The 27,712-nt window shown below is 37.9% G+C and overlaps 1 protein-coding gene across 22 annotated transcripts in view; it reads right to left on the reverse strand.

Annotated features, from left to right (window-relative positions):
• The window catches only part of ROBO1 (roundabout guidance receptor 1), a 686,064-nt gene that overhangs the window by 17,531 nt on the left and 640,821 nt on the right, over window positions 1-27,712 (reverse strand). For 9 of the 22 annotated variants that reach the window (XM_086883538.1, XM_086883541.1, XM_086883537.1 and 6 more), the window contains 7 exons: window positions 25,986-26,157; window positions 18,661-18,858; window positions 15,298-15,324; window positions 12,563-12,605; window positions 8,775-8,929; window positions 5,119-5,454; window positions 2,503-2,610 (listed from right to left, as the gene is read on the reverse strand). In XM_086883538.1, the coding sequence (XP_086739664.1) occupies window positions 2,503-2,610; window positions 5,119-5,454; window positions 8,775-8,929; window positions 12,563-12,605; window positions 15,298-15,324; window positions 18,661-18,858; window positions 25,986-26,157 (1,039 nt within the window). The remainder of the gene's footprint in view (window positions 1-2,502; window positions 2,611-5,118; window positions 5,455-8,774; window positions 8,930-12,562; window positions 12,606-15,297; window positions 15,325-18,660; window positions 18,859-25,985; window positions 26,158-27,712) is intronic. The other 13 variants (XM_086883540.1, XM_086883539.1, XM_086883548.1 and 10 more) reach the window with 3 other exon arrangements.

Below are 27,712 nucleotides of genomic sequence, written 5' to 3' on the forward strand. Positions count from 1 at the left end.
CTACATTTTAAGTGATTGAATTTAACCAGAAACTTTACATAGCATGGGAAAAAACACATGGGATACAAAGCTTTAATTTTTGAAATAAACAGTCAAAATGCGATAAAACCATAAATGAATTTTACAGTGTCATTAAGAGCGAGCTTCCTATTTCTGTTAATTACATTAAAGATTATCATCTAAAACAAATGAGCTGTAGACATATTTTCTGAAGTGCCTTTATCCTATTTAATTGCCAGAACCTAAAATACAATATGATACAGATATGATCTATTAAAGTTCTACTGTTGCATTAAGTCACTGAATATAGGTAATTTGTACTTGTCCACTGAAACATTTTAGGCACAATGAAATTACTACTTTTAGCCTAAATGGCAGGTGCAGTTGAAAATAATGGCTGGAAGAACTAAAATAACAGAAAAAGAAATAAAGATTGATGAAGTATTTCACAAATGTTTTCAACTACTATTACTGGAAAATTACAGCTTATAATAAAGCAATGCAGCCTTAACAGTTCAAATAACTTTGAATAAGACCAGTTATTCAGTTGGTCTCAAATTTTAAGTTTGAACATGGCTATGATGAGAACTGGCTCAATCATTGTTCCTTGGTATATATACATTTTAACTCTTCTTTGCTATTTCTATGCCTTTATTATAGATAAACTCCTTTTATGTAGATAAAATCACTGTGGTTTTGAGTATGTTTAGAATCCCTCACATTTCTCTCTTAAACTGAGGCATGATTTTATATTATCATAGTAAAGTGTTATATACACAATTAAATATACTCCAGTGAGATTTAGTAAGGTTGTTTTTCTCACTTCTGCTGTCTCAGATTTTCCACTCTTACTGACAGTAGTTCTCATTATTATTGTCCCACATGAACTGCCAGATACATGTTTTATCTGTGTACAGTTGTTTCTGTGGTATCTCATTATGTCAAGCAGGACACTAACTATACTAAGGCGACCTGCATTCTGTATCCTAAGCACCATGATATACATATGGTTCAACACAATTAATTTATTACTTTGGTCACCTTTCTTCATTCCTGCTGGAGTTCTTGGCATAGGACTATAAATTGTTAAGAGTTATGGATAACCCTATAAATTGTTAAGAGTTATGGATAACCCTAATAGGTATTGGCATGGAGAACATTACCCTCTCATTTTTAATCTGCATGGTTCATACCCCTGAGATGTTTCATGCTGAATTTCAGGTCTTAACATCATTGAGCATGGGCTCAGCACCACATCCTGATCTTTTAGACCTGGGAATGGGCAAAAAGGTTGTCTCCCAGAAGAACACCTCTGAGTGGCTAGGAGAATTGGGAGCTGTGCTTATCTCGTCCCAGCCTCTGAGAATTCAGATCATCCAGAGGCACAGCAGGGCTCAGCAACAAATTTATGTCTCTGCTGTGCCTCGGTCAGAATCGGTCAGGACAAAGAACAGGTTGGGATTAAGGCAACTGGACTATCAAAGGCAACAGCAAAACAGAATGGAAAAAGTCTACATCTTGATTAGTAGATGTAAAGTTCAGGGCACTCATGACTGTGACCATAACTCACCCTGGAATTGGTTTGATGTAAATAAACAAAGCCTAATTACCACATTTACAGTAAAGCCCCAAACCAAGCCTATGTGCAGTTTCTGGTTTAGCTCATATACCTCTATGGGAAATCAAACCTGGAAATGAACATGTTATACTACAATGATAAAACATAACTTTTGAATTAAAACGTATTCTGTGGTCCTAAAGAACAGAGTGCAATTTCAGTGCTTTGGTCAATGCAAAAAGCTGCTATGTTTAAGATTTTTACAAAGGATTTTTAGATCATTTGTACAGGACATGCCAGTGAGAAAAAAAAATAATTGTCTACCATCTATATCTAAATGATGTATAAAAATAATTTTGACATATAGTGAGTAAAATCTATAAAAATTTTAATGCATGCCTGAATGTTTTTTTACTCAATGAAATATACGAGTTTAATTTACAAAATGAAAAACTTGTTAAAGCAGAGTTCTGTTGGGTATCACTCAACTGCTGTGTATCTTGAGCTCGTTCATAAATTGGGTAAATAGACCCAAGAGATGAGAAAAAAAGTCACTAAGTTACCAGGAAGGCAACACACAAATTAAAATACTTTTTTTTTTTTAGTGACAGTTGAAAAGAAATTGCTATGACTTGCCCATCTGGAAAACATAACATTACCCAGTATGCCATTAGCATTAGGAAATCCAACCTCCCTTCAAGCTCATGACTTTCACAGTTTTGGAAAACCAGTTACTTAACTGACATTTAGATGACACTAAGCAACCATGAGGATGCAACAGAAATGTAGGCACCTATTGGGACAGTTTTTGAGCTGTTCACCATCCACTATGCATGGATTCTTCCCCACCACTCCTTCTCTAAGCCCAGTATATATTGCTAACCATGGCAACAGCATCCAAACACCACAAAGCCTAAGGCTTGGGAAACACTGCAGGCACTCACCAGATGTACTGCTGCCTCTGTCTGAGCTGTTGTAGGATCCACCTGTATTCTGGTCATATGACTGATTGTAGGGAATAGTTGGAGCAATGTTGTCATTTACTCGGTAATCTGCAAGTTTAATGGTATGGTTAATGCTGCCCTTCAGGAACACATCTACTTTTATGTACTTGCTTTATAACACAAAGTAAGATCTCCTGAAAATAGCAAATTAGAAACAAATTCATTTCATGAAAAAAAAATCATCCTGCAATCATGTTTTATTTTTATCTTGCCTCTTGTTGTAGGCTTAGGAGAAATCATGGGAACTTAGTAGCTGCACAGCTAAAATGCAGTAAAATTGGAACCCTGTGCACAGGGCTTTCACAAAGTCTCTGCAATGATCAAGTCTCAATGGATTTGTCTATCTATCTATCTATCTATCTATCTATCTGTCTATCTGTCTGTCTGTCTAATCTATCTTATACCTGTGTGAGCATTTTGCATACAAATACTGTCGCCTTGATTGATTTTCCATGCTCTCTGCCTAATTTGTGCATGCAGGCCAGCCAATGGACTGCAGTATCTACTTTTGGTATTTCAAAGGTGACACACCCACATATGAGTCAGCTCTGCCTGACAAGGGCTGAATGAGCTTCTGGAGCAACAATACAGCTCCAACTGAATTTGGATCACAATAAAAGACCTTTGTTTCAGGTCTGCTGGCTACCAGAATATTTTTATTTATACTTGATCATGCAGGTTCTACAGTCAGGGCCCTTTTTGCTAATAGCTGTTACCATAACTGCTCTCCAGTTCCAAAGCACTTGGTATACACTTACTACTTTTAAATCTAGATCTGGCAACCAGATCTGTAAAACTTCATCACAAATACTCATCTGTCAGAACAATACTCTTGTGCTAAAAAGCAATTACAGTTTACAGAGAACAGAAAGGAGGTAGGTTACTCTTCATACAGCAAATAAAACTGCATCATAAACAGAACCACTGGACATAAAGTAGTGACAATGAAGCACAGCATGTAACTCATCAAAATAGTTACTTCCTATCACAAAAACTAAAGGTATAATCAGCAGCAAGATGGCTTTGACTTAGCAAATGAGAAAACCAGGATCAGAATATTGACTCATAAAATAGCAAACCAAAACAAAAATAAACAAAACTAAGAATTCAGTCCCCATCTGCTGCAGAAATGTTTGTGATAATGTAAGCATGGGAAAAAGAGCAAAATGATAAATTCCACACCAGAGTGTATTCTGTAATAGTTTCTCAGCCTAGTTGCATTCCACAGATCATGCTGAAGCCCTACATACCGCATATGTTTACACAGAGGATAAACAGTAAATCAGCACTCTGAAATATGTATATATGACTGTCAGCAGACAATGCTTTAAGGGGGCCTTTCCACACTACAGTATGCTAGAGAATATGCAGCTGTAATGTACACAGTTTGAAAGATGCAGTATCTTTCAGCACATAAAAACCAAACATGCTTTAATTCCCAAAGAGGTACGTAATACACAGTTCATGAAAGAGAACAATTACAAAATATACAGCTTTCACCCTCTAGTAAGGAGCCAAAACCCTTGAATTTTCTTTTGGCATTTTTATGCCAAGGGAAGGTGTGACATTTTACATTGCCCTTTGAACTCCTCTGTGAGTAGATGGGTCCGGTAGAGAAATCAAAATTCCTGTAATGAAATGTTTCTTTTTACTGGATCACTTATCACTATGCGATCACTTGAGTTACAACAATCCATGCAAAAAGTTCCACGTTAGAATGGGTCCAGCTCCTAGGGATACTGTTTTGCAAATCAGGTTATTAAAAGAGGTTGCATGGTAGCCTGGAGGACTAGAAAGAAGAAATCACATACCTATTTCTTCCAGCTCCCACACAGTATATTAAAGAAACATGCCTTCAAGGCCTCAAAAGCACATTCTGATGTTTCCCGTTAACACTGAAATCAATTTATTTTTAGCTTCTGGATCCACAGACTTCAGTCAGGGTAACACAAGAATTTAGTTTCCAAAATTGTGTGTGGTAGCATTGCCTCTGAATGTGAGAATTGAAGGCTTGCTATGAACAAGTCTAAAATGAATTGGATCACTCCATTTGTGTCCCCAGTGTACAACCACAATACAATTTTACAAAGTTTGATATGCAAAATTTCATTCGTTTACATGAACATGTACATTTAATGAGTCTCCATCCACGACTGGGAAGAGTGGGTTGACCTATTTAAAATTTAAGGTAGAGTATAATGTGACTACCATGCATCTGGCTTATGAATAAAATATCTGGCCTCTGTCCTAACCAATCCCTTAACTACTATTAAATTTAAATTAATCTCATATCCATAGGAAATGTATTTTATTTAACTCTTTTCTAAAGATACAGCTTGTTATTTTTTACAATAAATTCAATATCAGAAAGGTTATTGTGGTGCTAATTAACTTTCTGACACTGCTAAGGGTGTATTTCTGAATCTAAAGAGGCAGAAGTCTAAAAGCACCACAGAAGCCTGTAATTGCTGAACCTGAAAGCTTTAGACTCCCAGAACCAGAAGGTCAAAACTCCTCTGATGCCTAAAGAGGAGAAACAAGCTAAAAGCTCTTCACCTTTGTTTAATTTGTTTTGCTCCATAATGTTGTACTGTATGGGTGGAACCTCTTGCTTTTGCTGAACAGAGGGTTTCCAGTGTTTCTCATTCGTGTCCCCGCTGCCATTGTTAACATTATTGCTGATACTGGACTGGATGAGCTGAGTGGTGGCATAAGGAGTGGGCTGCCCAGGCTGGCTGACAAATCTTCCATCCTTTAGATTTGGACTATTGAAGGTTTTCATCTCATTGATTTTGTTGCTGAGGTCCACGTCCCCATATACAGTTGACTCAGGCAACATCAGGTTTGTCTGCTTGTTGTCCAGCTGATTGTTGTAATTTGCTATACAATCGGCTAACCACAGAGGAGAGAAAAGAGAGAAGGTCATTCTGTTCGCTCACACCAGACTTTCCATGAAACCCCCTCTAACATTTCCTCACTGCACAGCTACATGGCTTGAATCCATGTAGCAGACACACTGAGGCAGAGATACTGCCATTAACTATATAATTTACAGAAAATTATTTACCTTATACACTACTGCTCCAAAAGCAGGGTTTACTGTTCTGATTCACTGTAAATTCAGACCTGCTGAATTATATCTGCAATGACTTACCTTGCTGGGCTTCTCCATAGTGGCCATATAAACATTCATGTTTTTTAGATATTATTCTCACAGATGTATATATATTCAATTAGTAACTGTGATTAAAATCACTTGCATTGAAAGAAAAATTCAACCAAAACTTAACAGCAGGAGTAACTAAATAAGCCCATCATCTCATGTCACCTCAACAGTATCTAGACACTCTTGTATTTGTGGTAAGAAATAGACATACAACAGGTTTTCATAAAACAGACTTAAAAATGATTACATATAAGATAATTAAAGAAAAACAGTACAATGTAAAAGGTAACTCAGTACCCAGCAGCAAGTCTTTATTTGATCATCGTTTGCTTGTACAATTTTGTATTTTAACTTGAAACAAAAAAGGCAGAAAAGCAATCTGGAATTTTTGCCGATTTTCAGGTTTTTTTTGGATATTGCAAAATACGTACTAGCACAGTATTACATTGTCCTGTATGCTCAAGATATATCGTATAGACAGCATGAATTCATTCTTCTGACACTGCATCCTGAGACCACCACCTATTGCAGACAGTAAATTGACATCTGCTGATGCTCTGGCCACTACTGCATGAAACAGTGTCGCTGCCTTGACATGTTTTCTTGCCACTGTGTGACAGGATGCCCACATATTTTTTCCTCTCCACATCCAGTCCACTGGGAGAATACTGAATGAAGTAAAGTACTCTGTGGGTCAGCAGTTAGAAGGCTTAGTGGAACTAGCATTCAATGATTCTTAAGCAAAAATTCTCATTTTCCAGTTGATTAATGCATCAATACATAACACTCACCAGGAATATAGTTTTCCTCTTTTAAAAGAAGTGGTATTTATGCTAATGAATTTGATTCAAAACCCCAAGTCCATTATCTGTGTCCACAATGAATTTACCGGAGAGGATGCCAAGTCAAACTACATACAGAATTCAAGATTTTACCATTACTCTAAATGAAATAACTAGCAAACATAGAGGATTTTCAATTTCAAAAACATTCCCTAATACATACATATTTTTAGAGGTGTATTACCCGAGAAAGGGGAATAAAATAATGCTTGTATAAGAAAACCACCAATCCACATTTTTAGTGACTAAGGAACAGTATCAGAACATGCCACATAGAACTTATCACTGCACATTTCATGCCCCCCAGCCTGTGGGTTTTTTTGAAGGTTTTACTGTTTGATGTATTTTTCCTTCTTATGTGAGGTGTTATTTACTGCCTCTGTTATTTATTGCTTCACAGTCTTCAACTTCTTGATTTCTAGAGTTTAACTGTTTTCATTACTCTCACCTACTGAAACCATACCACAGTCTTTCCTCCTTTCCAAGTTTACTGAATTATCCAGGGAAATTATATATACAGTACATTCTTCACTCCTGATACTTCAGGCTTTGCTACAATATCCTTGAAGAGTCACTTATAACATATAAAAGAAGCTCCTTTCATTTGCAGCTACATCTGATTTGTAAGACAGTATAATCAATACAGTATATGGTACATTTTTTACATAGACACATTAGAATTCCTCATAACAAGTACTTAAAACTGGTTTACCTACACAAGAGAAGATTTATCTAGTTAGATTTTTTATGGTATCTACTTTTGGAACAATTGTTTCCCGTTCTGTAGACTTGGAAGACAGTGCTCTGCTTAAAAGCAATTAAAAATGCAGCTACTTTGCATATACAGAACTACTGAGGGGATATCCATTGCTGCTGCAGCAGAGCATAAACCAGCCCATGATGACAGAATTTAGAATATTTGGCAGAACTTCCAGGAAAGAAGAGGCCACGCTGAGCACATTGTCTGACCTGCAAGCTCCAAAGTTCAACTTGAAAGGAAGGAAACACTTGGTGACAGAACCAAGCTTAATATGAAACCTAAAGTGAGGGAGAGTCAACTGCAGTTCAGTATAAGATGTTATAAAAGGTTGCAACCATCAAAAATGTGCCTTCTCTTCCTTTTCTGAATTTGTTAGTTACCAGAACTTGCTATGTCTGTCCTTGCCACAGTAAACTATCTCTGAATCACAAACCTTTTTATTATACAGGTACTGGTGGATGTGGTATCCTCAGCCAGAGTGAGAGACAAGTTTCTAATGCCAAAATCTCTCACCTTGCTCTGAAGCAGCTGGCACTGGTCACTGTCAGACAGCATTACTGCAGGAGATGAATTTCCATTACCACCACTCATGAATTACCAGCCATTTGAGCTGGTTTCACATTAATTACAGGAGGCAATGTTGCTTGGCACTTGTCACATACTGCCCCTCTGGATTGCTGGGACATGCTACCAGCAAAAAACAGTAGAGATACTAGTGAAAAAGGCTTATTTAATTCCTCACCAGTAACGCTAGGTTAAACCAGAAGGAACCTAAGATCTGTTTAAAATAAAATGTGCAATAATTAGCACTCTGAGATGTATTTCCTCAAATGTGTTCCGTGAGGTTTTCTTCCAGAGCTCTCTGAGTCCTGCTCAAGCTCCCAGGAACTACCACTTAACATTTTATAATTGCTTTAAGTGTGTGACATTAACCTCTTTATTCACATACCCTAAACAGAACACCATCTATCCAATTTTGTTCAGAATGGCACTCAAAATGAAGTTCTGAGTGTGACAAAACAGACTGACTTTGTTGCAAGCACTGCAGCAATGTTTTATTTCTTGCTTCCCATCACGTCCAAACCCGGAAGGAAAAACACATTAGCATAATTTTGGTATTTCTCTTTCTCCATCCAAGCAACAAGGATGTACAGAACAACCCAAAAATGATCTTATCTTCTCTATTCAGAAGCCAAAATGTATTAGTTCAGTGTGAGTTTTGGCAGCATTGAACTTTGCAGGGGCTCCTGCTACAACTATCTAAAGAGGACCAAGAAAGGATCCAAAAAAGAGACCAAAATCACATTCATGACACAGAGGAGACACTATATTAAGCCTAAAAGCATTGGAAATAAAAACCCAAACAAACCTGTACTCTCTGTCAGGTATTAGAAGCACATACTCTGTAAAGAAGATTCCTTAGCAAGGTAGAAACATATCTAACCTGGTCGACTGTACGTTGTAAGGTTGCTATCACTGTTGCCATTGCCAGAGGTGCAGCAGTTGATGGAGCAGTCATTGTGATTGTTCCCTGTGTTAGGCCAAGTATCTGCTAACCACGGCTGAGTGGCCGGTTCACTGATGTTTAGGAGTCCAGGCCTTTAAAAACAAAGCTTGGTCATTTCAAAAATTAAACAAAAGCATTTTCACATTGCAGTGACACTCTTCCCAAAGGGCAGAGATGTTACAAAATAATCCTGTGTACCAACAGTCTTGAGAACTGAAAAACACAGCTTAATTCAATTATTTAGCATTTTCAAGTCTCCTGTCTAACTTGTCCCTTGCTAAATCCCTCAGGAGTGAGCAGTCAAGGACAGCATCAACTATTTTTACTGAACTACACTACAGGTTGGTGTGCAACATTTACCTGTCACTTTGGTTTTAATTTTTTAATTTTTTTTTTCTCTTAGGAGGTTACACTTTTATTTTTCTGCCCCTTCACCCCTTCTTAAAGAAAGCAAGGTAAAAAAGAGGAAACTGGCAAATCAAGTGAACAAAAAACGCACACATGGAAGCAGGATGGATATGCATAAGTAAGAGGCAAATTCAAATGTGACTATTCCCAAATTCTTGGTTATTTATGGAACAGGTTCTCCTCACCACCAGACAGTACTAACGTGGTGCATCAAAGGGAACAGCAGACAACAGAAACCTCTGTGGCTTGGGAGCATTTGGATCTGACTAATGCTGAGTGAGTTACACACACTTGTTCACGGGAAAACCACTCAGCTCCTAAGAGAGTATGGTACTTGGGAATACTGACCACCTGAAAAATATCCAGACATGAATGCTGTGTCCTGGCTGCATTTGGAATAAAGTGTACTCCTGTCATCAGCAGAAAGAAACAGCATTTCTTGTTTTCCAAGTTGCTGAATTTCTGCAGTGAGTGTGAAAGGCTCTCTGATGAATGTTCTGTAGAATCTTTGGTGGCTCTTTAGTCTCCAAGCTAACAATGCAACAGCACATTACAGTCCCACACAATTTAAAATTGCCTTTGATAACTAAGGTGCTTTTAAAAAATAGATAATTTTCGCTACTGTCACATACACATATATGAACACAGTCCCCTTCTCTTGGGATTTAACAGGCAACTTTCCATTTGAAATAGCACGGAAACTATTTTCCATAATATTAGATGTGATGATCTTCAAAAATAAAATATGCTAATCCTCTTAAACTGCAAGTTGAAAATACAAGCTGCATGCAGTTATTTGTGGGGGATAGAGTCTGTCAGTGCTGTGGGCTTAAGTCATAGACTTAGAATGACATTTAAAAGACCTATACATATATATGTGTGTATATATATATTTCTGTACTGCATATGTCATCTGACAATTTAACATAGGAGGTGATGAGGCTTGACTTGCTGTCAGGCATACAAACCAGCCAATATGCATTCAGTAAAGAAGTTATTTTTTTTAAAAAAAATCTGAAATAAATATACAGATGTGTAGGTCTGTGAGCAGGCCAGCTGATTTGAAATTCCCTGCATTTTTCCCTACACTCTGCTCTTACAATGAACCTACACTTCAAGGCATTTAGAGGAGACAAAGCATCCCAGAATGTTTCAGCACTTTAAAGATCTGTGTACTGGATTTTTGCACAGAGAATTAAAGATCCTTTGTTTCTAAAATTTACTTTGCATTCACACCTGCTGTCATGTAAGAAATGTGGTGTGATGTACATAAGCAGATGAGAATTCTACTAATTGGACCCATTTAAGTGGAACTGTAGGCAAGAGATGCTTGCATTACAGCTCCATAGCCTGGTGATGATTTGAGATCGTAATTTGCAAAGATCTTTAACCTTGGCAGCAAATTTCTCTGCTCCCTGAATTACTGGATGGGGGTCTGAGGAAGGGGTGGACAGAGCCAAGTTGCTGTGTGGGTGCTAGCTGGAGTCAATCCAGCACAATTACCACTACTCAAATCCTGTCTAGAAAAGGGATTGCCACAGAAATGGGTATTTTTTCAGCATCACACAAGTAGGGATTACATTGAAATATATCACTGTGACATTTTGAAATCTGAAAAATGCTTTAACATGCTCACATAACTGCAGTTGGCAAAAAATGCTAAACCTTTCTAAAACACTGCAAATATAAAGTAAGGAAGTGAAAACCTTAGGTTTGGATATCAGAGGATGGTTTCACAAGCAAAAAAAACCCAACTTTTTTCTATTTTTTTTTTTACCATTGCAGAACTATGTTTCATATTCTACAAAATAAGTTACACCACACCTGCTGTCAATGCTATAGATGCAAATGAACAAAACCAGCACAGATGTTTGCACCTTGAATCAATCACATTGTTAGATTCTGGCACTGATACTTAACACTAGGACAGTAAAATTGAAGTTGATTCTCTAGAAGAACCAAAATTACTGTGCATGATGTAGACACTTTTGGGCTCATTTCTGTCCTCTGTGTGAGAGTGCTTCATCTAGCCTGTGCTAAGGGAAGAGACAGAAAGCACAGTGGCACAAAGAACACGAAGGATGTTAGCTGAGTATCTTTTTGAACAACTCTCAAGGAAAGAGAGGGTTCATCTCTCTCCTCTCCTATTTTCTTACTATCCTGGAGTAAGGGTAGCAACCCAGTGATTTACAGATTTTTCCATTCAAGAATCACATGGTGACTGTTCTAGAGGGTTCCCTCCATGCTCCTATGGCCATGAGAGCACAGCAACACACAGGGCTGGACAGAGAGATCTGCAATTCCTCATAACATGCCAGGTCCAGCTGCAGCAGGACCTGAATAGCCTCACCTCTGCACAGCACTCAAGTAGACTGGAAATGCTTTATTTTATCCCTAACCTTTACAATTACCAAATGTTTGCATGGTCTTGCAAATTAGGAATCACAGGATGCCACTTGTGAACAGGAATTGTAACAGGACTTTGTTGCCCAGCTGGTCTCTGAGATTTTAGCATTATTTCAGCATCATGCCAGATCTTTGAATGTGACCTAGAAAAAAATGGTGTGCTACTAAAGCACCACTGCTCTGACCTGCCTTTTTGCTAAAACAATTATTTTTCTTCCTGAAGAAAACTTCACCCCTACAGAGGAAATGCAAATTACTGTTTTCTCCACGGCCATTCATTAAGTAATAGCATAAACCCAGTGAACATGCCTTAGGTAAATCCTCAGTCTGGAATGGACCTGGTTCTCAGAGTGGGTGGTTATAAATTTACAACCTGCTTCCCTCTCCTTCAGTGCCCCATCTGTTTTAAGCAATGTTTTACCTGTTTTGCATTCACAGAAAGATTTCTTTTTTTCTTAAAATGTCATCTCATAAGCCATTTATGTCTTCAACAATTTTTTCCAATAAACGTTTTCTTTCTTCGTAGTATTTGTGAAGCAGCTATATTTCTTAATCTTCATAAAGGCCATGACTTAATTACTTTTACTCCCTTAATCAGGTGGAAAGCCAGGTCTTTATTTTGAAGTTAAAGCACTCCCTCTGCTGCTCATTTTTTGAGATGCAGTTTTTACAGGTTAACAAAGCTGAAAATATTTCAAATTATGTTTTGGGAGTCAACCTAAAAATTCAAACCATATACCCTCCTTCTAAACAGAAAATATATGGCCAAAATGTATAGGTTAATATAATGAACTAAAACATATCTCTGCCAATGATTTTTCTGCCATCACTTACAAGGATAATTGAACTCCTGGAATCCTTAAATTTATTTGCACACAATTTATACCTGTAAGAATAAAGCACATAATTACCTGCCTCCACTGCTTACGGCCTCTCCTCCTCTCTGATATGTTACTGAAATAGTTAAAAATAAAAAGAAGGAAAAAATTTAAAAATTATACAAGACTCCTTCAATAACAATATTTAGTTTGCCTTTGTTTCATTTTATCTAAGACAATAATTGTGCATTGTTTATACATTAATTCTGAATCTCATTCTGCAAGCTGCTACTTCAAATCCAAGTCTAGACATAATACTTGTGCTGTTTGATATTTGCTAGTCTTAGCCCCCAACAGGGTTTTATATTTCATTTCTGTTCTGACACACACACACACACACACACACATATGTATTGCTTAAGAAATCAGGAAGCCATACATCAGGTTGAACTTATTCTTAACATAACTCTGCTGACTTCAGTGGAGTTACTCTGTGGAAGAATTTAGGTCATATATTTATTTCATGAATGGCTGGATGTTAAACCTTTGCTCTACCTTATTATTTTGGCAAGATTAAAGAGGTATCATTCTCTTTAACAGACCTTCTATAACAGAGCTTACTTCCAATGTAAATACTGGCTCATTACAGCTGAAGCTACTGCTAAAACAAATGGTCTTTCTGAATGTTACTGCAATAAACTCAGGGAGCAAGCACACTCTAGAAGTCCACAAAAAATCCACATTTTGTAACATTTTACAACTGCATTTATAAATTATACTAAATAATCTAAAAATTTAAATATGTAAATGTTGGTTAAGAACAGCCTGGCAGAAAGGGCACTTTCTAAATTAGAAGGAACAATTTTTCTAGCATTACAGAAGTATTCTCCATTATCAAAGTGGATGTCCACATGCATTTGTTTGTTGGCATGGATTGCATATCCTTCATAGGAAGCAAGATGTTTGAGAAGTTAGCTTTTAGGATGCAAACATCCAAGAAGAAACAGTACTATAGATTTTGCAGGTTTGCATAGGGTTTGGCAAAGGGTTAAGGAGACTGAACTCCCTGCAGATGCTGATGGATTCTACACTTTTCAGCTAGGAATGCGCTGAAAACAAGCAGCCAAATTCTGCTCTTTAAAAGAACTCCAAACTGGGAGTCTGCAAGAGAGAGATAAATGCTGGCAGTGATTACAGTAACAGGATTAAAATGTAGGATGCATTCCTACAGGTAACTCTTTTACTGCAGGTAATGATACAGAGGGGAGCCTGGTTCCATTTAAAAGTCAAAGCATGATCCTGGACTGGAAAACAAGGATTTTTTTCTTTTAAGTGTTTTTTATATGCCTTATGTTTTTCCCAATTTCTTCTTTAAGAATCCCAGGGCTATTTATTTTCCAGCTCTGACATATCTTAAGGAGCACTGATATTTTCTTTTAATGTTAAGAATGCAATGGAGAGAATAGATGCTAGCTTCCAACCTCTGCAGAATTTCAGTGGCGTGCTACAATGGAGACTACAATCGAAGCCCTCTGTTTAGCCAATTAAAGGAACAGCAAAATAATAAAGAGCTGGAATTATTCTCCACCGAGGCACTCAGAGGCCTAGAGAAACATCGAAGGCCACTCTGGCTCATGCTGAACAGGAAGCAGCTCCACTGAACATGACAGGCTGACTTCTGAGAGCAGGCACTCCCCAGCTGGGTTACAAGCACATGGGTAAATCAGCCCAGCACAGCCCGGTCCGTGCGGATGGGCGCAGGCACGCGGGGTGCGCCTCCTCTGCGGTCCAGCTTCAAGGATGTCACCTGCACAGAGGCCACATCAGCACAGTGCTGATTAAAAGCTCATCTTCCCTGGGAAAGTGTGTGTGCAGAGGAGGGGCCGGGTGGGTTTCACCCTGCCGGGATATATACACGTCCTACAAGTCTCATAGGTCTCTTGTGAAAATGGAGGATTTAGAACAAAGGAGGAAGAAACAACCTGTCTGCTCATTCAGGCTGTGGCTAAAAGAAAAGCAGAACACTGATGGGTACAGAATGTGCTGGATTTTATCCACTGCAGAGGATGAACTGCTCAGCTGTCAGACTGCAGGACCCACTGGAGGTCAGCTCTACAGGATGGAAAGGCTCTCATGGGCTTTGGTGGGCTATGGTTCACATTATGTCATGTTTTGCACATTTCTAAACAAAACTAAACAGAAGGTGATTTTAAACTCACACCGATTTTGAAATGAACCTCCTTTTAAGATGAACAGGATAATTATTTTAAAATTTCATAGAAAAATACCATTTAAGGCAGCAAGCAGAGAAATCTAACTGCTGTAACGCTTTGATTTTCTGTATCTTCCAAAGCAGACAACACTGGGGTCACTGGATTAATGCAGATTCAGAGGAAGGAAAAGGAACAAATATTTCACCAACTATAATCTCACTGAATCTCTTTCAAGTCAGCATCTGGGCTCTGCTAACTCATTCCTCCTCCATCAGAAGCACCTTTTGCATTGCTAGATGTGGGAGGTCACACTACTCCCTTGGAATATGCAGGAAGAGAGCCCAGGGTGTACAAACTGACAGGATCATGCTACAGAATGGCATGCTGGCGTGGAATGGTGTGCTATGAAATGGTACACACAAATAGAAAATATTGTCAGCCACAAAGCAAATGCACATTACTCAGAGAACAAATAATGATACCTGCCATTAATGACATTGTTTAAAAAAGCCCCTTCAGAACAGCTGGGCTGGTTGGTTATGTCAGAGAAAGAGAAATAGTACCACAAACACATGCTTAAGTAACAAAGAAGGGGGGAAAAGTGCAAATATATACCTGTTGGTGTGAAGGTAAAAGACGGGACTGAAAAATCAAAACAAAATACAAACTGGTTATTAAGCTGAAGAGAGAAAGGGAAACATACCACATTAGTATAAATCTAGCAGACAGCTGAACATAAAACAAATAAATATAACTAACCCACTAGTTCAGTCACATTGATATAAAAATAAAACTAAAATTACAATTCAGATTGTCTCTGCTGGTACTATTCTGGAAAGAAAAAAAAAAAAAGGCAAAAAAAAAAGCAAAAAAGCTTGATATTCTATTGTGCTCCTGAGGGCAAGAGACTGTGCTTTATCCGTTCAAATCCTTCTCAGTTTGGTATTTTAAGGTTTTTTTTCAGAAAATCCTAGCACAAACAAAACCCCCACACTGTTAATCATTCTAGAATGCAGAATGACAAATTCCTTAACAAAGCCTTATCAAGGTCCTATTGAATCTTATCTTCAGTTCACTAAGTAAATGCTCATTACACTGAACTAATAGGCACACTTAAGTATTCAGTAAGGAAATAATAATCATAAAAAAGAACAAAGAGAACTGCTGTTTTACTGTCTCTGAATCATGAATGGCACCAACTCTCATTCTAATAAAGACACTAAATTCTACTGCAGCAATTAATTTTTGTTTTCAGAGATAAGACTGTTAAACAGAGTTATTATCTTTCCCTCTTAAATAATCACAAAAAAAAAAAAAATCTCCCTAGATATAACACCTTTCTACCTTCCAACCCTTGGCTTTAAGAGGGAAAGGTTAACAACAGAACAATGACAGTGCTTGACAATCTTCTCTCTCACAGCTACTATAAATCCTCTTTGGATCAATAGGGTCTCTAATCCAAATACAGAGCACCGGCATCTGCTCTTCCTATTAGCACATGCTCCCCCTCCTGTTGACAAGACAGTATCGTTTTCCTCTCACTGATGGCAGAACAAGGCTTACATTGCCCTTTCTGATCTGATGACAGCAAGAGGTAAGAGAAACAATCAAATATTCACTGAAACAGCCTGGAAACAGAAGGTGATGAGCAAACCCAGAATGGAAAGAAAATGTTCTGGCTAAGAAAACAACTTAATCTTATTTTTTTAAGAACTCTAAAGTTTGTAGGGAGTGCAGCGTGCATTGTTGTTGTAACTTAGGATATGCTGTACATTTGCCCTCCTTTTTACCAAGCTAATTTATTTCCATGACACTAAGAAAATAATAAAAAAAGTGGAGCATTTGCCCATTTCAGGTTGCATTTGCAGTAAAGCTCTTTATCTCAGGAATACCATTGTATTTGCTTTGAGCTAGGCGTTTTTACAGAGTCAAGTTTAATTTAGATACAAAATGTAGAACCATAGTAACAAGCGTTCATTAAAATACAGTGGGCATTTAAACCTGAGCTATTCCAAAGAGAATCAAGAATCTCAAAATTAATTTGCAATCACAAGGACATGAAAAATAATCTCAAGCTATTGTCTTGTTACTCTTCCGTGAGCTAAGTACTAAACCTAGTTTAGTTTCTTAAGGAACTGAAAGAAATATTATTGCTACCACATGAAAGAATGACTTAATTCTTAGAGCTTCTATTAATAAACTCTTCTGAGTGTGTAAAACTGCTAGTACAGTATGTATGTGTGGGAGTAGTGAAGTATTTTAACAGATGACAGGCCTGAAGCTAAATATAAAAATAAATAAATGCAAGACTGAAGAAAGTTTGGGCTTGCGGTGATGACTTGATGAACTGCAGAGTGGCAAACTACTTTGCAATTCATATTTCACTAAAGATAGGTTTTGTCTCTGAAGAATACTTGATACCAGAGATACATACCCTACTTTGCTGTACACTTTCATTTAAACTCCCCCCAAACTACACAAAAGATATTTTTAACGATATTGAAAAACACAGCTGTTTTGAACAATAGCTGATGTCACTGAAGTAACCATTTTAAGGACAAATTGTATGCCTTTTGCTTAATCATAGGTACTGGTGAAAGCACAGTGATGTTAGTGTGATAGAGCTGTAGAAAGGCAATGTGGCAGCATGCTATTAGTAAAACAAAACAGCGCAGGCCAGTGCAGCACTACTGAGGGGCTGTCCTGCCTAAGAAATCCCAGCAGAACACAATCAAGGGTGCAGCTCCTTCCCTTTTTCCTTGGCTGCAACTCCACTACGACCACCGGGCCTGGAGCCCACAGTGAGCACTGGTACTTTAATAGCACGGAGGACACCTCAACTCTGCAACACTCCAGATGTATTTCCACATTTCCACTCACTCATTTGCTATTTTTAGCATTGCATCTTTTACACAGCAATGTATTGCTGCTGCTTAAAACCATTTGTGTTTGATCTGTCCTGCCCATAACACATTCATTTTCAGGGACTAAAGAACGTAATGTCATGACATCTTTCATACATGAAGATGCATCCACCTTTTAAATCTAGGCCTGTCTTCTGATTGCTAAATGTCAACTATAATTCCTCCAGTTCTTCAAAAGCAGGATATCCCATTTTCCCATTTGTTCCAAAATGTATGGTTCTCACTCTACAAGCGCCTATGAGCTACTGCTTTGAGATGTAATGAACTGTAGCTCATTGAATTCAGCTTTAATTTCCAGGCTTAACCTGGAAATTATTTGAGGTGGAGGAGTCAAGTTTTTATTCCAGAAGATCTTCCAGGTAGAGGTTCTAGTTTTGTTTAAGAGTATACTGCAAAGCACTGTTTGACCACTGACAGTGTGATATATAAGAAGTACCAATAACATGAAATAACATGAAAATGAAGAGTGCTTTAAGTTACTGCCATTCTAATTAAACACAGATGTAGGATGCCCCCAGAACTCAGTCCCAGCCAAGTGTGTCACAACAGCATTTATGAAAAGAGTCTTGGAAAGCAGACTGACCCTTGTGCTTTTGCGAACAGCCACGCTTCCCCCAGAAGAGAAGAAATTTGAGTACCCACACCCAAAGTGTTACTGCAGTGCTCACCACTGTTAGAGCTCCCAGCAAAGCACTCAACGGGGGGACAAGGAGCTGCCATCCACTTCAGACAGCTCCTCTTCACGTGATACAGTGTCAGACAGCAAGGGCATATTGGAAGCTCCTGGCCTTAAACACTTCTCCTTTGTAAAAATATCTTTATAAAAAGCTACTCCTGGTGCTCAGCTCAAGATTTATGCTTTAAAGCCAGACTTTATGCACATTATGTAAATATTGCCACTCTCTGCGCTGGTTCCCGACCCACACTTCATGAAAAGTACTCAAGTAAGCTGATAATTCCTTATTTGAGCAGAAGAACAAGAGACTGATGACAAAACAAATAGGCAGCAAACAGGCATTCAGCAGCCAGCAGACTGAAACAGATAATAGGGCACCTTTTCTGATACCAGCGTAAGTACTCGTGAGTCCATTCCTCTTCTTCCTGTGGCGATACAACCAGATGCTGAAGACCATGAGGATAATCCAACAGGCTGCACCAATTCCAGCAATAAAGGCAGGCTGCTTTACTACATCAGAAATCTGCTGGGCTAAACTGACTTGATCTTCTGAAGACACAGGGTTTCCATGAGAATCTGAAACAGAGACACCCGTAATAGCCAATTAATTTGAATGAACAGCTGTAAAAGGCAGCATGAAAAGAGCTGATATAATTGCAGTCCTGTTTCTCAAGGTAAAATCCTTAAGACTGCTCTTCAAAATCTAACTTTTACAGCTCTAGACAGAAGTGGTTTATTTTCTGTACAAAACAGTACTGCCAGTATCATTGACTTTTGTTTGCTTACAAAAGCTGCTAAGATCAGGCTACCAGGTATACAAAGTCTCCTAAATTACAAACCTGTGGACTGCTATTTTTTTATTTTTCTTTAATTTTAAAAATGCAACATCAGCTTCGGAAAATGATTCAGAAAATCAGCAACAAACATACCAAGTCAAAAAAAGCTCTAGTAAAACATGAGTAACAACATGAATGGGTACAAGTCAACTCCCCAAACATTCACTCTCAGAACTGACAATCACAGTTACAAATTTAAACTACATTCACATGAGGTTGGTATTGAGGGAGATATTTTAATCTAGCAGTTCTTGACAGATTACTTAAATCTTGTATTACACAGTCTAATGTACCGCTTGCAGTCTCTCAGTCTCTCACTTTGACCTCAATTAAAAAAAGACTGAATATTTAAAAGGATGTAGAAAAGTAAAACTACAAAATAACCAATCCTGACCCCTTAAATACGGATGAAAAACTAAAGGATAACTAAAGAACGACTCATGAATTGCTAAAACCAGCTAAGGAGTTTCATCAGTAATGAACAAGTAGTGCTTTTCCAAACCAGTTTAGCCTTGAATAACCCACATAAAAAAACCCATGGGTTTTTCCACAGGCTATTAATTTTATTTTATTTTATTTTTTTTTTTTTATAGAGACAGCAGCTTTAAGAATTGGTCTTTTCTGCTCTTTCTGTACTGAACTTCTGCAGGAACCTTCTAGGAACAGCAGTAGGAAGACCCAGTTAGTGACCAAGCTTCCTGACTGAAGTGAAGCAACTCAAAGCCAGAATACTGCCTTCCTGACGCTTTACCACCACAGTGAGTGCTCACTGGAAATTTCATTAGTGCACAGACAGAGGGCAAGAATTCAATGCCTTTACTCAGAGAGGATATTGCTTTACACATTCCACAGCTTGGTCTTTGAAATACCCACTTTTACTCCTGTACAAATCCAAGAAATAGCTGCTTTATACTATTGGTAGTGACACCATATCCAGAACAAGAGAAAGGTACTGTTACTAATTCTAGGTGCTGTCATTAATTCTATTAATATGAACTATGTAAGAAATTAAAACTTATTTGCTTAAAACCAGTATCTTTTCCCTATGAATTAAGCAGTGAACTGATTTTTTTTTTATGATGACATCTTGCATTATGCCAAAATAAGCCTACATAAAATATAAGAAACTGCAGTACAAACAAGAGATGTAATCACAACTAATTATTTCCTCTAGAAAAGGATACCTTTTGGAATAGAAAAGGTTAAATTAATAACAGCTTCTTCCAGCGAAGGATTCCAGATTCCAGTTTTTGTGACCTTGAAGTCAAATATCTATTTTGCTGAGAAACATCCCCCCCATCTTTGACTGCTACCTTATTGGAAATTTTATTTCATATTTCAGCTCTCTTTATCTTCTGTGAGCCTAAGTGCACTGCCTAGCCTGAAAGTTCAGCAGGCAGACTCATTCTTTTCTTACTAATACACTCTTTGTGTCTGATGGGTTTATGGATTTCACGCCTATTTGTGCAAGGTTAAGATGGGTTGCTTCAGACTGAATGGAGACAGCCAAGTGAAGTTCCACACAAGTGGCCAGATGGGCTTAAATTATAAAGTATACTGTGACCAATGAATTAGAGCTGTCATCTCATCTTTTGTTTCTCTGCAGCTGAGGCCATATTAAGATATGAAAACTTGCATCATCAGTCTTCTTTTCAAAATGAGTAATTTTTGTGTTTTTAAATAGCTACAGTCCCTTATACAACTCAATGGAATAGAATAAAACATTTATGGAGAGCCTGTGGTCCTGAATAAATGAGAAGGTTAAGTATTTTTTGTCTCATCCTTAAAATATATATTTTAAAACAATAAATCCAGGAGGAAAAAATAATCACGAATTCAAAAACCAAATAAGAATCTTTTCTAAACATGTCAACAACTCAGTCATACAGAAAGACAGTACTTTTATACAGAAACAGTTTGTATTGCTCAGTCAACATGTTTCTGAATACTATAAAATCCTGAAGAAGCTTTGACTGTTTATTATTTTAATTTTAATTAACATTAATTTCATGCTATGATTTTACTTGCCATTGTAGGTGTAAGAATTTAAAGAAATTTAAGAAATTAGGCTTCTGGCACATTGAATATGGGTGGACTGTTAGAGCCATTATATAAACTGGTATATATCTATACACATGGGAAAGAGAAAAATACAGCTGTGTTCACATACAGTCTGAAAAACAACATAAGAGGAGATGGAAAGGCTTTTAACTACATCCTACTCTTCTTATGATTCAAAAATAGAAAGTAAGCTATATATAAAGAGAATGAAATTTATTGACCTCCTCACCACTAAAAACTTCCAGGAAGGTTATCTTGGAAGCCTTTTTTTGAGAAGGGCATCTTCCCTCTCCCTAATAGCCCCGTGAGATCCTGAATGATCAGCTGGATCATTGGAATAATCAGTTCGATTATTTGAAATAACTCTTGAACTAAAAAGAAAATAATTAAAAAATCTACTTTTTCTTCGTCCCAGGAAATTTCCAGAACTTTGACTGATATATAGATGGTTCATAATGAACATTCCTGTTCCTGCTTGCACTCTTCAGGGAGATGTGCCAAAACAATAAGTGAATATAAACATTCTATGGCAAAGTTTATCCCACTGCCAGAGCAGCAGCCGCAGCATTTCATGTACTTGGAAACACCTCAGAGATGTTGGAGCAGGCTGATCCCACAGCTCCCTGAAACCAGCATTTTATCACAGTGACTCATCCCTTCTTCTACCCCAAGATAAGAACTTGCTTTTTAATCACCGATTATGTTGCTAGGGCTTTTGCTCATAAGCCACTTGATTTAAATGTCTTGAAGCTCCAAGTTTCAAACTTCAATGGAAATTAATTAGAATTTACATAGAGAAGAACTTCTAATCCTCTAATGTTAATTATTTGTATAAGTAATAATAATCTGAAAGTTAACATTTAAGTTGCTAAAAGACAAATAAAAGATTAATACCCATTTATAACTGGAATGCCAAAGAGTCAAAAAAGACAGGAAATTTCAGGTTCACAAGTGTGCAAGCACCTTAGATTTGCCTTTTACATGTACAACCTATGGAATGGTGCTTTTCCATATGTGTGTCTAATTCAGTGTACAAAACATACAAACACTAAGTAGGAATATCTAAATGGTGTTCACATTGATAATTCCAGCAATTTAGAACATGCAAAAGACCTGAAACCTGTAACATATTGCTTGAGTGTTTTCTCAAATATATGTGCATGATGCAATATGAAAATTATTTGGTGAAATATTACCGAAGTAAGAATAATGTTATTTTGTCTGCTTTCTAGATGTATGTTTCCCAAACTGATAAAATATCAGTTGTGCACTTCAATCTTACAACACAGAGCTTGAGGTGACAGAACCAAACTGATTTGAAAGGGTTTACTGTGAGGGGTAAAAATAGATTACTTTTAAGTTGTTTGCAGGCAACAAACAAAAATATCAACGAAAAAACCCTTACAACTATCACACTTGAAGTACCTTAAGGGCTGACAGAATAATATCCTGAAAGAATGCTAGCTAGTTCACAAATCACATCCCCTAAATGAAGCAATTAGAATAATAAACATTCAATGAGACTTTCTTGTGTTTTGTACACTTGAGACACCCATTGGTTGAATAATACACTCAACATTTACAATATTTGTGCAGTCATTTCATAATAAATAACTGCATACCATATATTCACACAAACTGTGTGCTGAAGAGTAACATTAACTGCAGCTGGGGGGCTTCTCAGAGCTGGCACCAGAAACAAAGTATGCCACAACCTGTCCCAATGCCACTACTTATTTGTCAACAGGCATAGGTAATACTGCCAAGCTAGCACAGGTAGTATCTCATCACTCTACAAAAGCTAGGCTAGAGAACAGCCAAAAATTGCTAATTCTCATCTCTCTGCAGAGAGCATTTTTGTAAACAATGCCTTTAAGTTACATGTTGTGACAAGAAAAGAAAGGTTTGATTGAGCTTTTGTGGCTTTGTTTCTCTATGGCTCATTATTATACGCAGAATATAGTGAGCTGTGGCTAGGTCTCACGATTTTTTTTCCCAAAGCTTTTGCAGTCTTTATGTAAAATATCATCTTTTCTTTTAAAACCAACAAACAAGCAAACTTTTTTTCAGTCCTTGAAATTGCATAGAAAACTTTAAAAGGTCATTCAAAAGCCAAGAGGCAAGCTCAGAAGCTTCACGCAGGGTGTTTTAAGGAGACACATAGTTTTTCAGTTGATCTCATGATTTTATGAATAAGAAGCAAGTTATTTTGTTGGCTTGTCCCTGGTGGCATGGGAAGTCTGGGGTACCACAGCTCAGTGAGCTGCTTCATGTCAGCAGGGACGTGGAAAATGAAAGAGCTTCGAGATTACAATTTGTACCTGTCTTTGTAACAGGTTAAGTGCGTGCACAAGGTCATTTATCACAGCTCAGCTGATGCGTGGGACTGCGATTGCACGCCCCAGCTCCCAGGGAATCCAATGTCTCCTGTCCTCCCCTCTCGTTCTGGAAGGCAGCCCCCAAAAGGTGAAGCTTCCTCCTGTCACACACCTGGCTGAGACTCTGCCCAGGCATGTCCCAGAGTCACAAACCTGGGAGCATCCCACACGGCACACGGGCTCCAAGAGCAGACCCAGAGCCAGCCACAGCCCAGTCTCATGTATTTGTATGAAAAACACATTATAAGGAGAGAGATGTTGGGTTTTAATGAAAAGTTCTTATTGCAAAAGTGAACCTCAGAATCACACAGTATATTCTGCTTTCACACACGGAATTCCTATTTTCTTTTCTCTTTTTTTTTTTTTTTAAATGAAGGATTACACCAATTCAGGTATCGGGAAAAAATTTCCCGAGGGAATAGTTTGGAGCAGTGTGAGAAATGCAGTAGCTTGGAGTGGTCCCACAGCTCTTAGAGCACATATATACAGCACGTCGGGGTTTCAAACCTCCTACAAGGAGCATCCTTAGCCCTCTTTCCTCCCACTCCCTGGCCTCCCCTCCCTCTCTCTGTAACAATGTAATTTATTGCAGGTGAGAAGTGCCAACTGATGACATCAACAAATTAATTTTCTTTCTTCAGAAAGCTACCCAGAAAACTCTGTTCCACCCCCATGCTGGGAGCACTTCTAAGAACTAGGAATCCAATTCCTTGAGGGGGCTGGAGAAGAACTTGCATCACAGGGCATAGTTGAATAATCTGCAGCCATTCTTCTGCCTGGATGATTTAGGTTGATATGTGCTACCAAAGAGTGCTACCTCTTAAATTTAAGCACTCATTTTCAGCAGCCTCCTGCAGTTGCTGAAAGGGTTTTGGCACCATCTAGATATTTCATCGTTCTGTTTCTTGTGGCATGGATCTATACAAGACTCCTGTCTCCACATCTTTGCCATGTAACAACCAAGTTATGGGATTTACAGTACGTCTAGATTTGGGCATGCCACTTAATCAGAGGCAAGCAGTGAAAGCAAATTCCAGCCATGAGGAAATATGTATTCTCCCAGACTTGCACATCTGAACACCTCTCAGGGTGTGGTATCACTTCTTGTTTCCTAACATAGTGCCAATAGAGGCCTGGAACCCAGAAGTGGGCAAAACCCTTACCTTGACGGTCCCATATGTTTCTTTTTCCACTTAACAAAACCTCAAAGTGATTAAGTTCCATTATAAAGTTCACCTTCTTTAAGAATTTGCTTATCATCAGACAAAAGGGAAAAAGAGAAGTGGTTATGGAGCCTTTGACTTTGAACATTTGAGGTTATCCTCACTAATGCAGAATTTTCAAACCTAAGCCATATAGAATAAGCTTAATTTTGACTGGCTGTAGAAAGCTGTGAACGGCAGCTGGCTGTAGGGAGGAACAATCCGACAAATAAATACAGGGTTTTCCTGTAATAATTCCATATTAATGGAATCTTATACAAGCTGTATGCAATTTTATTGTAAAATCTCCATCAAAGTAGTTTGGAATCATATACCTGTTTAATTTAAGTAAGCTAAAGATGACCTTCCTTTCAATACCTAAGGAAATGTACAAGTAATTTTCCATATTAGTTGCTCTGTCTTGTTTTCACATGCTCTTAATTATAGATTTTTAAATACAAGTGAAATAAAAAGGTAGATCTTCTAATGATACAGAGACAGACAGAACATAAAGTCCAAAGCAACATGCTGAGCTTGCTTTTGTAATTATATACTGTAATGATAAGGTATTTTGCTCTAGGCATACTATAAAGCAGCATATGACTATACTTAAAGCTACTTTAAATAATCTTCAGCTAACCAACAGCAAAGATGCATTTTTCCCAAAAAAACATCCAGGAGCAATGTCCCTGGTCAACATTTATGACAGCAATGCTTGGTATAAATGGGATTAGGTCAAATTATAGTAAATCATTAGTGTACATATTTTTTCCTGTACTCAGGTTATTTACCAGCTTTCACACATACTTAATATTTATTGTGCCTAATTTTAGGATGTTTCTTTTTTTGCTTCTATAATGATAAAATCTGGTCAAGACAAATTACATCCCTAAAATGGATCAACACCTAATGATTCATATTCCCCTACAAGTTTTATTACACTAGTCTTAAGGGTGAAAATTCACTTTGAAAAGTCAACTACTAAAAAGCCCTGCTGAACTGGGAGATTAAACCACCCCCCACCCTCCCATGTTGTTTTAATCCCACCTTTAGTATGCAGTTCTAAGGCAAGTTTAAAACCAGAAATGCCAAATGCTGCTATTCCAGAGATCAAGTGACACTATCTATTTCACTTGTCTTGAAAGAATTTCTGGTGCCATAAAAGACAAAAAAGCAAACAAACAGAAATCACCCAAACCAATAGGCAGGATTTCCAGGATGCTTACCTAACTGGATAAACTGGGGATCGCTTTTCACTCCAGGTCCTGCCCCAGTGCTTGCAGCCACCTCCACGCTGTATCGGATGCCGGGAACCAGGGAGGGGATGACTACGGAAAAGGTGGTTCCATCCACCGTCTTGTTTATGTGGTATCGGCTTTCATTGCCAAGGCACCAAACCTGCAGGGAAGCAAATGCATGGCACGTGTAAATGTTCCAAATTCAACCCTGAAGGGTAAGAAGAAGGAAAGCTGACGCATTCTTTTCTTCTGGATGAAGGAATTTACACTTTGTCACTGTTCTAACATCTGCAGTGCTGGATTGCTGTCCTAGGCCCTCTATGAATACTGAAAAGATACTTCTTGTTCCAAAGAGCTGCTCCAAGTACTACCATTTGATGAGTTTATCAGAATTCATTTAGAGTTCAACAAGTGCTAATGAAACTACAAGCACAGAAAAAATGAGGGAAGCCCCACAGCCAAGAACTGTTCACAAAAACAACAAAGGAAGAGCATTCAGTTAAATGAATTTGCAATACTCCAGGAATTATGTGTCACTCTAGTTCACAAGCAAGTCTTTCATCACATGACATCTTATAAGGGAACTGATGTCATAATGGAATCCAAAAGGTTTTGGTTTTTCTTTTTTTTTAGATGGCAGCAAGGGGTGAATTTTGAGTGATATGCCGTCTTCTAATTGAGACAACAGCGTGACATCAGATCTCATTTTTTGGTTGAGACCAAAATACAGGTTTAGTTACTTCAATTCACAACTTCATATATTACATCAGTGACATTAAATGGCTGGGAGAAACATTATGGTGAGATATCTTTATCTCTTTAGGCCTGAACCATTGATGTGGTAAATGCTTTTAGGAAGATGGTTGAACTCCCAACTGCTATTCAAGGTGAAGCAGCAGCTAATCTACATCTGCTAAAAAAAATCATGAAGCTGCGCCTATGTCCTTTTTGTGTTCTTTTCACAAATGTATTGCTTTACAAAGAACATTTATCCAGAAAGTTAAATTAGTTAAATTCAATACCTTATCTGTAAAGAAGCAAACTCGGCTGAGAACAGCAGCATATCAGAACCTGGGCTGATTGTACAATTGGGAGGGAAGATTTTGCTTTCAACATATGGAGCTCCTAAAAGATTTAGTACCCTGATAGCTGCTTTAAATCCCTAGTGGAATTCTGCTGCTGTGGAGGTTGCCAGGTGAGTGGGATAGACTTTCACATGTAGAACAATTGCTACAGCCCCTTCTGTACAGCCCTTCCTGCCTGGACACTGGAGATTTTATCTCACCTTCAGGACATTGTAAAGACCTTTTTTCCTTCTCTGGATGCCACAGACTGAAACAAGGCTAGTGGGACACTGTGAGGATGTGAAATGCATTTTAGGTTCCTTTGAAATCGAATCCCAGCACATGATATACATAAGTGCTGCTGCAGAGCAGGTCACAGCACATGAAGAGAGTCTCCTTTTTGTATTCTGATACTACGTAGAGACTGTTTCAATCAGTGCTAGGAGTAAAACTGTTACTAGTACTGCTCTTGAATCCTAAAGGATGGTCATGAAAATGCTCATATAAATAAGAACTCGAGTAAGTGAGGAACAAAGGACTTAAATCTACATTTTGACTTAGGTAATTTTCACAGAAATTATTACTGCTACCCCGTAAAATGGTGCAGTTACAAACAATGAAACCCACTTATTATGTACTTGTAATCATGAA

The sequence above is a fragment of the Cyanistes caeruleus genome, chromosome 3 (assembly GCF_971803275.1).
Source record: "Cyanistes caeruleus chromosome 3, bCyaCae1.hap1.1, whole genome shotgun sequence".
NCBI classification, from domain to species: Eukaryota; Metazoa; Chordata; class Aves; order Passeriformes; family Paridae; genus Cyanistes; species Cyanistes caeruleus.